General features: G+C 30.0%; 2 protein-coding genes and 1 long non-coding RNA gene across 3 annotated transcripts; 1 reads left to right on the top strand and 2 right to left on the bottom strand.

Annotated features, from left to right (window-relative positions):
- The first annotated feature begins 2,343 nt into the window (after nt 1-2,343).
- LOC105158045 (UDP-arabinopyranose mutase 3) lies at nt 2,344-5,212 on the top strand. Its single transcript, XM_011074661.3, has 4 exons — nt 2,344-2,840; nt 4,025-4,275; nt 4,362-4,530; nt 4,622-5,212. Exons 1-4 carry the CDS (start codon nt 2,520-2,522, stop codon nt 4,958-4,960), a joined length of 1,080 nt encoding a protein of 359 aa, XP_011072963.1. The 5' UTR covers nt 2,344-2,519; the 3' UTR covers nt 4,961-5,212.
- A 5,092-nt stretch (nt 5,213-10,304) lies between these two features.
- Nucleotides 10,305-11,459, bottom strand: LOC105158120 (metalloendoproteinase 1). Its single transcript, XM_011074757.3, has one exon. The coding sequence runs from the start codon at nt 11,324-11,326 to the stop codon at nt 10,391-10,393; it is 936 nt and encodes a 311-aa protein (XP_011073059.1). The 5' UTR covers nt 11,327-11,459; the 3' UTR covers nt 10,305-10,390.
- An 866-nt stretch (nt 11,460-12,325) lies between these two features.
- LOC148788770 (uncharacterized) lies at nt 12,326-13,996 on the bottom strand. Its single transcript, XR_016064928.1, has 3 exons — nt 13,405-13,996; nt 12,761-13,116; nt 12,326-12,692 (listed from the first exon to the last, which is right to left on the bottom strand). It is a non-coding gene; the product is annotated as an uncharacterized LOC148788770 (long non-coding RNA).
- Between the last annotated feature and the right edge of the window lie 770 nt (nt 13,997-14,766).

Genomic DNA, 14,766 nt, shown 5'->3' with positions numbered 1-14,766 from the left:
CAATTTGGGGTAAATATAGACTTTTTCAAGTTTTTTTATTAATATCAGCAAATTCAAAGAATTTTAACTAATATAGGGACTTATTTGTTAGACGAAAGCAAATTTCAGGGTGCTAAATATAATTTCTTAAACTACAGAGAATTTATGTGTAATTATATCAAACCTCAGGGGAGGGGAGTGTAGTTATCTCTAATTTTTTTATTAAATCCACGATTATAATATATTTTTTCTCTCTCACCTCATGTTTCTTTTCTCTAACTAATTTTGTTCTTTCTCATTCTCACACCATGATTGTCGTTTTTAGAAATTCTTTCTCTTTATCTTACATCATAATTCTTTTTTATATGTTAATGGAAACCGCATGCAGAGACGACTCATAGTTCTAAATTAAAACTAAATAATAAATGCGGTTTGATGTTATTATAAATTTAGTCTTGTGATCTAAAAACATAAATTATAACAAACAGTTGGATTCGATTCAATTCTATTTAATTCACACAATTTAAATTTTCTTTGATTACCCCTAATTTGAAGAGACGACCTTTTAACTGTGGCATCCAACGTGGCGTTGATGAGGGTTTCAATGAGAAGCTAATGGCAGCACAAAAATCCATGCAGAAAACACATTCATAGGACGGCCACACTTTGAAATGGCCGCCCAGCACAAAACCAAACCTAACAAAGAATTCACAACCGCTCCTCTTCTGCCGCTCTCCTCACCCAATTATATATTTCAATTTTTTTTTTTTATGAATTCAAATTCTATTATGTGTAAGTATTAATCTTATATTATGTAAATTTATTATTAATTGATTTCATAGTATTTAATTATATTTATGTATTGAATATTGATATATTATTTAATTATAAATATTATTAAAAATATTCATTTAATTATATAATTATCGTTTTATTAAGAAAAAAAAATTTAGGGTAAATTTGTATTTTTCCGTTCGAATTACGTCCATTTTTATAATTTGGCATCTATTTTTTTTTTTTTTTTGTCAACTTACCATCTCAACTATACGAAATTTATACTTTATCATATATGATCATTTTTTTGCTATTTTTTTGCCATATAATCTTTTCTTAAGGGAATTTCGAGGAAGTTGCATTTTAATCGTTACATATAAATATTTAAATCTTATATTTTATTTATTGTCGATTCTTTTTTTTTTGCTTTATTTTTTTCTTGAATAAATTATCATAAAATATTTATATAAATTGTAATATTAATTTTTACAAAGTAAAAAGTATCTAAAAATATAATTAATATAGTAAGTTAACATAAATATTTTGATTTACAAAAGAATATTGAAAAACAAAGATAATAAAGAATGTTAAAAAATCGAAAAGTGTGTGAGATAAAAAAATAACTATCAAAAGATAATTATGAAAAATCATGATAAATGAATTTTAAATTTTTAAAATAAATGACAGACTAAAATTAGATGGGACACCAAAAGAGTACTCTCACTTAATAATAAAAGTACAGATTCAGCTTAAGCCCCTGGGGTGACTAATTTTGAGGTGCCAAATGTGAAAATTTTAAAATATCCGCTAGAAAAAATATTATTTTTTTTAAATTTTAAAATATGTGCTAGAAAAAATATAATTTTTTCCTATAGTTACTATAATAATATGCGGATACTAATTAATTGCAGCTCCACGACAGTCATTAGTCATTGTTTATGAAAATGAGGCGAAAACATTAGTTATAACTAAAAAAATGATAAATATCGATTAACTATGGTAAAAAATTTAATTTTCGCATTACTTATGTTTGATCATTGTTAACAGTATTTATTTACCACTGTCTTTAACTTGTTATCATTTATAGTATTGGAAAATATCAAATTTTTGGTAGTGTTTCCTGCGCTCTTAATAATTTATCTACACTATTTTCGAGTGCCAAATGTGAAAATTCTAAAATATCCCACTTTTTATTGTCCGTTCCGTTATTTTCCACCAATGGTATTATAGAAGTTCGATAGTATGCTTGTTTTGAGAGTGTAACCTGTATCATAATTTTAGGGGGGTAAATTACAAATTTTCTCTATGTGTTATTCAAAATATTCACATAAATCCATGTGAAAAATAAAATATCATTCTACCTCATGAAATTTTAAAAAGGAGCAAATTACCCCTGCCATCAGGGAGGTAGTGTGCTCTTTTTAAAAAAACACAAGTGTAGCACATGGAGGTAATTTGTAATTACCCAATTTTAGGGGGTGGAAAATGCAAAAACACTACTTTTAAGGGTGCAAAGTGCAATTTACTCATTTTCCCATCTCTTCTCCCAACGTCCTTAATTTTTATTTATTAAAGAGCATCATGTAAATATGTAATAATAACTCCTTCACTTTCTGTATCGATCCATCCGAAAACCACTACAAATTCATCTCTCACTCTTCCTGCACTCGGACCTCAATTCCTCCTCTTCATTTCTCCCGTCCTCGCACAATCGAGAATCCCCAAGAACACCCTAACTCAGTAAAGAAATCTGCGCATTTTCAACAATGGCAGCCTCGAGATCCTCGACGCCGTTGCTGAAAGATGAGCTAGACATAGTGATTCCCACCATCAGAAACCTTGATTTCTTGGAGATGTGGAGGCCGTTTTTCCAGCCTTACCATCTAATCATTGTGCAGGACGGTGATCCGTCCAAGACTATCAAAGTGCCCGATGGCTTTGATTATGAGCTCTACAACAGGAATGACATTAACAAGATTCTGGGTCCCAAGGCAAACTGCATTTCCTTCAAGGATTCCGCTTGCCGATGCTTCGGTTACATGGTCTCCAAGAAGAAGTACATTTTCACCATTGATGATGATTGCTTTGTAAGATTCAAACCCAACGTTTTTTCTTTTTTTTTTTTTTTCCTCTGGATTTGGTTTTTTGCAGTGATTCTTCTTTGTCATATGGTGGTTTTGATACGTTGAGTTCTGCTTTAGAATTTTATTCGTTGATTCTTGGAGTTTTTTCAAGCTCATGTTGGGATCAAAGATTGGATTTTGATCCGTTCCTGTGAAAAACATATTTATGGTGTGGACTTGTGATGTGAATTCTTGTATATTTCTTGTTTTGCCTTGGTGGAGTGTTTTTCGCTCCTATATGGAATTCTTTTGAGTTCTGCATCTTGATTTTGGCTTTGATTATTCTCTCACGGGATTTTAGCTTTACATTCTTCATAAAATTTGAATATTGCTATGAATTTTCTTCATAATTTGGTTTGTCCATATTGCGTATGCATGAGATCAATGCTTGTTTTGCTATAGGATTTGGTCATGGTTGATGCGTTAATTTCTGCAGATCTAACTCTTTTATATATATATATATATATATATAGATATATCTAAGATCAGATCATTTTTGTCTACCGGGCTCTGAAGATAAAACGTGTCAAAGAAAGGAAAGGACCTTTAACTTATCATACATGTTCGACGAAGTTATTGTATAAAAACTGCAATCATATTACTGAGTTGGTACCTTTTTGTTCGTTGGTCGATCTTTTTATTGGAATTATCTATATCCTTTATTTATTATCCTGTATGGTTCTTCATGATCTGAACGTTGACATTTTGATAACAGAGCTGATAATGACTCTTAAAAATTCTTTACATTGTGTTTTTCTGTTCATTTATATGGAGGAGTTCTAAAGCTCTCTATCACTTATATGCTTGCAGTTTCTTTCGTTTGGATCAGCTTGATTTATAGAGTTTAACAGGGGATTCTCTTGAATGCTTGATTGTCCTTGTACCAATAGATCTTCAGTATGTCTTTGTGGATATTATTGGAAATTTTGCCTGTAAAACTATGAATTTGGGTAAATATTGCATTGTGGATCTCACTTGCAGTCCAAAACTTACTCATGCTGATGCTTTGTGTTCTGCTAATAAATATCCGAGCAATCGTAAAGGGTTGCTGTCATACAATCTGTACATCTCTTTGATTTATCAGAGGGGGACCATTTTTTCCTTAAAATTGGTTCAGAATCTTTGTTGAGTCAATTATGGATATGCAGGTTGCTAAGGATCCGTCCGGCAAGGAAATTAATGCACTTGAGCAGCACATTAAGAACCTTTTGAGCCCATCAACTCCATTTTTCTTCAATACCCTTTATGACCCCTACTGTGAGGGTACAGACTTTGTCCGTGGATATCCTTTCAGTCTCCGTGAAGGAGTACCTACTGCTGTGTCGCATGGCCTTTGGCTCAACATCCCCGATTATGATGCTCCCACCCAGCTCGTCAAGCCACTTGAGAGGAACACTAGGTATGAACCAGCCCTTTACCCCAACTCACTTTTGCTGCTTTCAGCATTTAAGATACTGATCATATATATACGTCCTCTCTTTTAAGGTATGTTGACGCAGTTATGACTGTTCCAAAGGGAACCCTATTCCCAATGTGTGGTATGAATCTGGCCTTCAATCGGGAACTAATCGGCCCAGCAATGTACTTCGGACTAATGGGCGATGGCCAGCCCATCGGACGCTACGACGATATGTGGGCTGGCTGGTGCACCAAGGTATCATCTTTAATCCCTCTTTCCAACAGCATTATCATTGAGCTTATTGGAGCTTTACTGTTTAACGGGCTCAATGTTTTCACATTCATAGGTGATCTGCGACCACCTAGGTTTAGGAGTCAAGACCGGTTTGCCTTACATTTGGCACAGCAAAGCAAGCAACCCATTTGTGAATCTTAAGAAAGAATACAAGGGTATCTACTGGCAAGAGGAGCTAATACCGTTCTTCCAATCTGTCACCCTTCCCAAGGACTGCACCACAGTCCAAAAATGCTACGTCGAACTCTCCAAGCAAGTGAAGGCGAAGCTCGGTAAGGTGGACGACTACTTCAATAAGCTGGCGGATGCTATGGTTACATGGATTGATGCATGGGATGAGCTCAACCCCTCAGGATCCTCCGGTAAACTCGCAAATGGCGCTGCCAAGTAAAAAGATTAAATGTTGGTCGAAATTACTTTCAGATAGAACAGTCTTGTGTTCAAGCTCATGTTGAAAGCTTGGATAGATTAAATTTTTCGAACCACATAATTATTACTAGTTTCTCACTCGATCAAATTTTATGATAAAGTTCTTTGTTTGTATAATGTAGATGGCTTCTGCTATCTTTTGTCATAGAGCAGTGCTTTATGAGATGACCTTGTTTTGTTTTATTTCCAAATGGTTAGTTTTAGTTTTATAGTATTGATGAACTTTTCGTGGGATTGGAGTGTAAATTTCATTAAACTTATTGTATCACATTGTTTTACAATATATATATATATATATATATTATAAAATACTACCTATTTTCTTAAAAGATTATCATAAAACATCCTAAATCAAATATATTTTTTATGGATAATTATATTCCCCTATTTTGAAGTTTAGAGTAATTATACATAGTGTTCCTCTGGTTTAAAAAATTATATTTAATATTTTTAAAATTTATTTTTGTTTAATAAATAATCTCACGTTAGTCAAAATTAACTGAATTTTTTTATATTAACAAAAAAATTGAATGAAAATCAATATTGATCCTTGATTGATTTATTGTAGGTCAAGTAAATGTTTTGTGACTAAAGTATTCTTATAGTGACGAAAAAATGTACTTCTCCGCGTGTATTAACGTGTAAAGATATATAGGATAATTTGATCATAAAAGATTTGTTTGATTTGCAATAAATTAGTAATAAGTTGATTAATGATAAATATGAAATTTTTATCTGATTTTTTTTTTTTTTTGTTAAAATCATCAAATTCGGTGAATTTTAATTAAAAGCAAATCTCAAAACTATTAAGTGTAATTTTTAAAATTATAAATAATTTATGTGTAATTGCTTTGAATTTCAAATAAAGACAAATGTAATTATTCCTTTTATAAAACAATCTATCACAAAATATAAAAATTCAGACATTTTCATTGAACATATTCCAATGAAAACAAAACCAGTTGCAGGTTGGATTTTGAGAAAGTAACTCAATTTTCAATTCCTATGCCCTCATTTTTATTCTTAATTAGTTTTCAAGTTTATTGCTCAAAAGTCTACACCTTATTGCCAATTAAATTTATTTCAGTTGACGAAATTGAGACTTTTCAAATCCTGTTATATGCATGAGATATTATTCTATTGCATAATAGGTGTTATTTAGATTTTATTTTCTGATATTATTGATTAGAATGGAATATCGTTCTACTAAATAGCAGACGTTGTCTACTGTAATAGCAGGCCTTATTTAGATTTTATTTACTTGATATTATTGATTAGGATATGATTGTTATAATTATATTTATTAGGTGTTGATATTTAAGAAGAATGCTTATAATCGAATTATTTCAATTAATAATAATTCATCGCCTCAAATAAAAAAAAAAAGAAAAGAAAGAAAAACAGTCTACACCTTGTTAATTTCTTTTAAAAAAATTAATTTTACATTTGAAAGTAAAGGAAATCAAATATATATTTTCTAAAAATGAAAGGTCGAATCGATTTATTGATTTACTCATTCACAAACATATGAAAAATTTTACATATAATTCCTAGAAAAGTTCTTTCTAAGCATTTTGAAGGAATATTTTCCTTAAATAAATAATAGAAAGAACCCAATCAACATTAGGCTTTAGCTAATAGAAACTTTATTCCTTAAATCCTACATGAATTATATATATGTGCTATACATAGGTCTTATGTAAATTTCAAGATAAATTGCATAAAACCCCCTGTATTTTTGTGAATTTGTTTAAAAAAAAAAAACTGTTACAATAAATAGTATAAATATTTCATTGCGATATTTAAAATGTTGCACACGCTCCCTTTTCGTCAAAAAATAAAAATAAAAATAACGTTGTCATTTTTTTCCTAAATTGTATGTTCTGCCTTTGCTTTCGATTTATGTTCTCTACTTTTAATAACCGTTGGATTTTGAAGGCGAATAGAAGTGTTGGGTGTTGCTAATTATTAATAATAGTTGGAACCAATGAGGCCTAACTCAGTTGGCGAAGTTGATGCCCCATAATTTTAGAGGTCATGGGTTTGGAGCCCATTATATGCGTGAGACGTTGTTCTACTGCATAGAAGGTGGTGCCTACTCTAATAATAGATGTTGTTAGATTTCATATACTTGATATGGTTGATTAGGGTACGAGTGTTGTAATTGTTGTCTTTATTAAGTGTTGATATTTGACAGAAATAATCGTAATAAAATTATTTCGATTAATAACAATTCATTGCTTCAAATTAAAAAAAAAAAAAAAGTTGGATTTTACATTATTTAGATGAATGGTCCAAATTTTGAAAATTTTTAAACTTATATTTTATCGGTTAAAGGATGTTTTTATAAGGTTTCGTATATATAGTAAGTTTCAGAATTAACTATCATGCCCGACTCCTCATTCGTTACAGTTAGCTTGCCAAGAAGGCGAAACTTCAATTTTATCAACTAAATTATGTGTGTTGCCAACCTCCAAGTCGTCCTAATGACCCTTTTACCTGGAAAATTGAAGTTGAGATTTTGAATGCTAGTTTAATTTGGTCTAAAACTTAGCAACTAAGCTAAGCGTGGAACATCATTAAATTAAAACATGAAATCATTAAGACAATCTTATTAAATTATAAATTAGGTAGATCTTTAATTTCGATATATAAACACAGTGTTAAATACAATGTACCCCCATGTGGTAACAGAAAAGTACAAGAAATCATCAGTTAAACAAAAATAAATTAAGTATAATTTACCTTATGTAACACTAAAAAATAATGTAATTTGCTTCCGTTCGAAAGGAGGTAAATTGCATTGTTTTTAAATTACAAGTAATAAATTGTACTTTCTTTTTTCATAGGAACTTTTTTATATTTTTACATTAATATGGAGGGTTAATTGAATTTAACCCTAAACACACCCTAGCATTTGGAAAAGAACACCACCGACCGTACGAAATTGCAGTTTTCAAGAGAAAAATGTTGGAGTCGTTTGACTAACAATGCACCATCATGCCGGTTCAAATCTCACAAACGTGTGGGATATTATTTTAATTTAATGATAGAATTTGTTTTATTTGATAGTAAATATTGATTGGATATAGTTATCAAATACTGATGATTAATATATAATTATTATAATTATCGATTGTTGTTAAATATAAATACTTGATATTGATGATTATAGTCAATTTATTTAATAAAATATTAGTTCAACGCTTTTATTTTCGGAAAAAAAAAATAGTTGGCCAGTTAAGACAAAAATCTCATAAATAGATTTAAAATCATAAGTTCAAATCATATTGTATAGTTTGAGTTTACAAATTGAGTATTTTTTGAGGTTTTTATAATTTTTTTTGTTATTTTTTAGAATAAATTACAAGGGCCTTTCTTGAGATTTGACATAATTACGAATATCCCGTCATTGTTTGAAGAATTATCAATATCCTCTAATTTTAACGGGCTTCTAACACGCTGCCAAAAATATGATATTTAGTGACAAACTATAGTGATAATTCTAAAGTTATCACTAATAATATATATTAAGTGACAATAATTTTTATCTTGTCACTATATAATTATTAGTGGAAAAAAATATGTAAGACGTCGTTACTAAGTTCAATTAGTGACACATTTATAATGACAAGTTAGTGACAACATAAAATGATGACAACTATTATTTATTGTCACTGGATCGTCGCTATATATGAGTCACTAATTGTGTTTAATGACAAGTTAATGCACACGTTTGTCACTAATTCATGTTAATTATATTTTTTACAAAATAATAGTAATTATTAAAATCATGAAATTGCTTATTGCGACAAATTAAATAGTAATGTCACTAAATGCATATAATTAGTGATAATATTAAAATTATCACTTGACTTTTTTTTGTGGTTAATCTTCTATTTTTTTGTAGTGATAATTAGTCCAATCCTTTAGTCTTCTAAGAATTATAATTTTATTTATTTTTAATTTTTAATTTTACTTTTTTATGGACTAAACGGATAATTTTTTAATAATTTTTCAAAATTTTTCTCCATCCCGTCTGATTTTTTTTTAAAAAAAAGAAATACAGTAAAGATAAAGATAATCTCATACCTCCATTCAAGCATTATATAATTTTATCAAATATCAGGAAATATTTATAATTTTCAAACAGTGATGGGCATTCGTAATTATGTCAGCCTTAAAAAAAAGGAGATGTTGTTATTTACCCTATTTTGTTATTATGTTAACGTATTATTTAATTTATTTAAAATTAACTTAATACGTCATTATTATTTTTATAAAAAAAAATTAAATTTTTGAAAATGAGTTGCCGACAACCAAAGTTGGGTAGTCAGCCCTAAATCCAGTAAACTGTGGGCAGCAGATGTGATCTTTTGGAAGCATAGAAACAAGAAACACATTGAATAGAGGGATGGTACTCCTCAGACAAAAGCATTTAGTTTTTGTCAGCCTTATTTGCCAATTAAATCCCTTCTTCAATTTTCTTTTTTCTTTCTCATACCCCTTTTTTTTGGGGGTAAAAAGATACTTCACGCGGTTTAATGTAATTTATCGCTTTGTAATATTGTAAATAAATAAATAAATTATTTTTATACAAAAATAATAATAATTTATTTATATATATTTTTTAAAATAAAATTATTTTCATCTCTGTTCAAGGAGGTAAATTGTTTTATTTTGAAAAATACAGGGGATAAATTGTTGTATTTTTAAAAACTAGAGAGATAAATTGTTATTTTTTTTCATATGGGATAATTTGCTTATTTATAATATTATAATGAAATTGCTTATGTTTTTCCCTACTTCATTTGTCGCAACATTTTTATTTTTAGGTTAAATATAGTTTAAATTTCAATGAGAACTAGTTCAAATAATAAGGTTGAACTTTCATAATTAAGGTATTGTGAGATTGGGCTTAATAAATATAGTTGATTGTCTACTTTTATGTGTATTATGTGTGAAAATATTTTATAAGATTTAATATTTTATTTTATTCAATATTTTAAGAATTTATTTTTAAAATAAAATCTCACATTTTATAAACTCTTAAAACATCTTATAGGATGCAGGTAATTATAAAATGTTTTAGAAAAGACTAGCCAAACACCTTCTCAAGATACTAAATCCTTGAAGTGGTCTCAATTTTATTAGAATTTTTCATTGATTATCCCACTAAATTGATGACATTAATGACCTTTTAAATACTTGAATATTTGTATAAATTATGAGATACAAATTCGGGTAAATTAAGCTAAATTGTTTAGAGCGTCATAAAATTTAAATCAAAATAAGGCACCTAAAAAGGACATTGTTAATTAGCCAAGATAATGAAATGATTTAATCTTTAATTATGTCGATATACAAATAAGAAGATTAGATTCTATTTTACCTAGAATTGATACAACGCCTTAATTCCATTAATATCATCTTGTCCCAGTACCTTTCTGAGACCATCTCCAATATACGGATACATGACGGCCCCGGTATCATTACTATGCCCAAGTCCTAGAACATGCCCTAACTCATGCAAGCCTACAGTTTGCAGATCAAATGCACCTGGTGTAACACCATCCACCCATCTCTCATCTCCATCAAAGTGAAGCCTACCATCAGATGGCGCATAAGCATGCGCTAAAATCCCTCCAGGCCCATCAAATGGATTCCCATCCCCATGATCCCGATTCTGAAAACTAATCTTAATGTCAGCTTGATCATAATCCGGTGTGTATGAAAATGTAAAGGGTGACACACTAGCCCATATTTGGGTTGCATGCAGAATGGAGTTAGTTACATCAGTCGGTGCACCCGATGGGAATGAATATGTGAGGCTTCTCTTTGTCGGAGGCCATTTGGGCTCGCCTGGAAAGAAAATATAATGTGAGGCTAAGGTTGGGATCCGGAGGTAGAGTTCGTGGCTTCTGTTGAGGTTGAAAGAGTCGGGCACCCCACATCGGGGGGGTGACATTTGGGTGATAGTATTAGCATCCATAATCCCATTTACCTCGAGCTTGAAGAATGTCTGGTAACTTTTTATAGCCAACTCTAAATTATCGTCAAAGAAATCATCTGTTTGATGTGCCAGTATAATATTATTTTTATGATTCATGTATCCGAAGTGTGAGAGGTACTTCTTGAGTTGAGAGATGCCTTTAGATGTGGTTCCTTTTCGGGTTCCGACTAGGGTTTTGAGGAAATCCATACCTGATGATTCTTGTGTATAAAGTTGATTTGGGGAATTTGCATGAGTGAACAATGGCAAAGGGTTGAGAAGAAAGAGAAGGAGAATGCAAGAGAGCAAATGAAGGAACTTTGGTTCCATAATCATCAAGAAATGAGTTGTTTTGAGAGAATTGGTATAGCTAAGTTGTGTGCTTGGATTTGTTCAAGAGTTAACCCCTTTTTATAGAGTTGGATGGTTGTCAAGCAATTCTTGTACACAAGTAGCTACCCCTTTTATTTGAATTAATGTAGTAATTAAATACATTGATGATCAACCTCACGCACCACAATCTCTTGTTTGATTGCCGGAATCCTGTAATGAAATTCTGATTATGTAATTGATTTCTGAAATTAAATTCATAACTTAGAGGTTATTTCCGTCTAAAACATATTTTGGAAATCAGAATTATTGTATTATTTATAAATAATCTTCAGCTCTTTGCTAGATTTTTGCATGTGCAACTAATTATAATTGGTGTCCTAATCGTGATTCTTGCAATAATCTAAAATTTATTGTCTGTAATATATTTTGAAGATCATATATTATTTGATGAGTTTCTAAGTAATTAGTGTACGTCCGGTACACTACTGGAAAACAAAAAAAGAAAAAATCAATTATTTGGAACGACTTTTATAATGAATTTTAATAACAAATTTTTGTGATGGGTTTCCATCACAACCAACCAAAAAGTGGGATAAAGTTATGACCTTTTTTGTGGTGGATCATCTTTGATGTCGCATTTTGTGGCGGTTTTGCTTCGATTTTTTAAAAGATTTACTTTTTCTTTTGGTATGTTAAATTTTGTAACAATATCCATTACAAAATCCGATACAATTTTTTTTTGAAAAAAAAAATTTATAAAAAACTTATTTTAATTTATTGAATTTTTAATTATTTTTATTTTAAAGTAATTAATTTCTAAATTTTAGTCTGGACTATTAAAATTAATATTTCTTGTTATAATAATTTATTACAATTTTATTTTTTTGCTTTTCATAGTATAAATTGAACTGGAATTAAATATTAAAGCACAATTAATAACATAATATATTTAATAAAAAATGAGTTTCAAAATAAAAAATATTTTTTTAAAAAAAGCCTAATACCTCCTCATCCTGAACGTCATCCGCTAAGGTCCGGATACTTACTGAAGGCTAGAATCGCCTGGACATTGAAGGAATGGGTATGTGCATCATCATATCCATCATTATCTCCTCCATTCTTGCGACGTGGTCCTTCAGCTCGACAGTTTCTAGATCTATGGTCCATATTGGTGGCGGTGGCGTAGTTCCCTGTGATGCTCTCGTAGCTCATATGTGGGCCTCTAAGCCCAAACCTAATACACGACCCTTGTTCTTCATGTTGACTGTTGAAATCTACAGTCCAAAGAGCTTGTTAAATAAGTAGGAAGCTCTTGCCCATTAGTGGGTGCTTGGGCTTGCTGGTCTTCCAACAACTTCAAGAAGATCTCCTGAAATAAGAAAAATTAATTAGTAAACAAACATATGATTAATTATTAGTTTGAGTACTTTTCACCACCTGCTCTGCTCTCAATGGACTCCAGTTACTTGTCGGTCTTCCTCTTGTAGTACTTGAAGAACAGCTCCATCTGCTATGGAGGCTTACCTAATTGTGTCTCTTGTTTATTAATAATTCCTAATTATATATATATATATAACAGCTTACCAAGTTCTTTTTGTGCATGACGGAGATGACCTCTCATGGTACACAACGATTAAAGATGCTGCATTGATCGCCCGATTGGCTTTATTCTTTGCGGTCTCCTCCTAAAACTTAGGTCAGCCCCAATACTCCTACAATTAGCGCCAAATATCGTTGGGTAGCCACATTGGTTGCATCATCGTCTGCCTAGCTTCACCAAACTTTCGATGCATCTACTTCCCAACAAACATTTTGAAGACTTTGAATATACTCAGCAAAATTGTAAGTGAGCAATAAAAGTTTGTTAAAGATGTAATTAAAAAAAAAAAATCATTATTTATCTTCAATTGATAAAACAGAAGCATGGTGTTCTAGTGGGACATCCCTCATTCTAGCCACAAATAAGAAAAGTGGTCATGCACCACAACCCTGATGGCATTGTAAAGATCTCAATTTAACCTAAATAAATAATTAATTAGTATCATTTGAGAAAAATGTAATGAGGAAAATATTTTTCTTACCTTGCATCAAAGAGGATAATGTATGTACACATGACTAGTGTTGGTGGTGGTGGTGGTATAGAGGAAGGGCTGAGGGATGTGGCGAATAACAAGTGATGGCCGATGGCCCAACACGTGATCTATTGGCGGACCCGCTGGTGGATTCTAAGATATTGCTGAAGCAGGTTCCCATGGTGGAGGTATTCGTGTCGATGCTTTCGTGGTATGGAAAACATCAACAGCTAGCCTTGGAACCAACAACTCACAATCTTGGCCACCCCCATGGTGACGTCGCAGAGACCGAACCGCAAGTCATGGATCTTTAAGTTAAAAACAATATTATAAATATATTATAACTTTTTGGAAAAATTATAATATTATATTTAAATAAAATATAATTTAATTAATTAAATACTATAATTATAAATATAATACTATAATTAATTAAAAATTATATTATAAATATGGAGTTTATTATAAAGATCCGACATAACCTTGATGTCATTTACATTGAGAAATATTTTGTAACGCTCAAAAAAACCGTGGTAGATGTGTCCGTTACAGAAGTCGTTACTATAAATAATTTTTTATAGTGAAATTGGAAATGCTAGATTAGTTAATAATAAATAATTATAGTTAAACAAAAATAAAATTTATATTGATGTTATATTTATTGAAAAAAATATAAATTCAAGACATTCTAAATTTTACGACTAGACATATTCATTGCACTAACAAAAACAATATCAATTATATATCTATGTTAATATATATTCAACTAGCAAGAATTTATATATGTTACTTTTATTCAAAGGTTAGGTAAAAATTCATTATTTTTCTATTTTTTGAAAGAAAAATTATTTAGAGTTAAATTAATGTATACTATTTACAAAAGTAATTCTTAAATATTTAAATACAAAATAACAACTTATTTGATTATAATTATATCATGTCCTTTTTCATAAATTTACTTGTAAAAAGACCTCGTTATGCTAAACACTCTAACATCTTTTAAAATGTAAAAATATTTTATAAGTTTTAAACATCTTATTTTATCAATACTTAAAATATTTATTTTAAAAATAAGATCTAACATTTTATAAACTTTTAATCTTTTAAAATGTGAAAATATTTTATAAGTTTTAATATCTTATTTTATCCAAATATTTAAAAAAATTATTTTAAAAATAAGATCTATTATTTTATAAACTTTTAAAATATTTTATAAATATTTAAAAAAAGCCTAAGCCAAACACTCTCCCAATCTTGACTAAATCCTTGAAGTGGTCTCAATTATATTAGAATTTTTCATTGATTACCCCACTAATTGATGACATTAATGACCTTTCAAACTCTTGAATATTTGTAATTTAGGTAAATTAA

Source organism: Sesamum indicum, linkage group LG3 (assembly GCF_026168435.1).
Source record: "Sesamum indicum cultivar Baizhima isolate 11 linkage group LG3, ASM2616843v1, whole genome shotgun sequence".
In the NCBI taxonomy this organism is placed as follows: domain Eukaryota; kingdom Viridiplantae; phylum Streptophyta; class Magnoliopsida; order Lamiales; family Pedaliaceae; genus Sesamum; species Sesamum indicum.
The sequence above is the reverse complement of the archived record's forward strand: the minus strand, read 5'-3'. Positions and strand labels throughout refer to the sequence as shown.

Bases quoted from the DNA above. Each gene is read 5' to 3' on its own strand.
- LOC105158045 (XM_011074661.3), top strand. From the start codon at position 2,520: ATGGCAGCCTCGAGATCCTCGACGCCGTTGCTGAAAGATGAGCTAGAC. The intron at 2,841-4,024 runs GTAAGATTCAAA...ATGGATATGCAG, and splicing joins CCATTGATGATGATTGCTTT to GTTGCTAAGGATCCGTCCGG. The intron at 4,276-4,361 runs GTATGAACCAGC...CTCTCTTTTAAG, and splicing joins CCACTTGAGAGGAACACTAG to GTATGTTGACGCAGTTATGA.
- LOC105158120 (XM_011074757.3), bottom strand. From the start codon at position 11,326: ATGATTATGGAACCAAAGTTCCTTCATTTGCTCTCTTGCATTCTCCTT.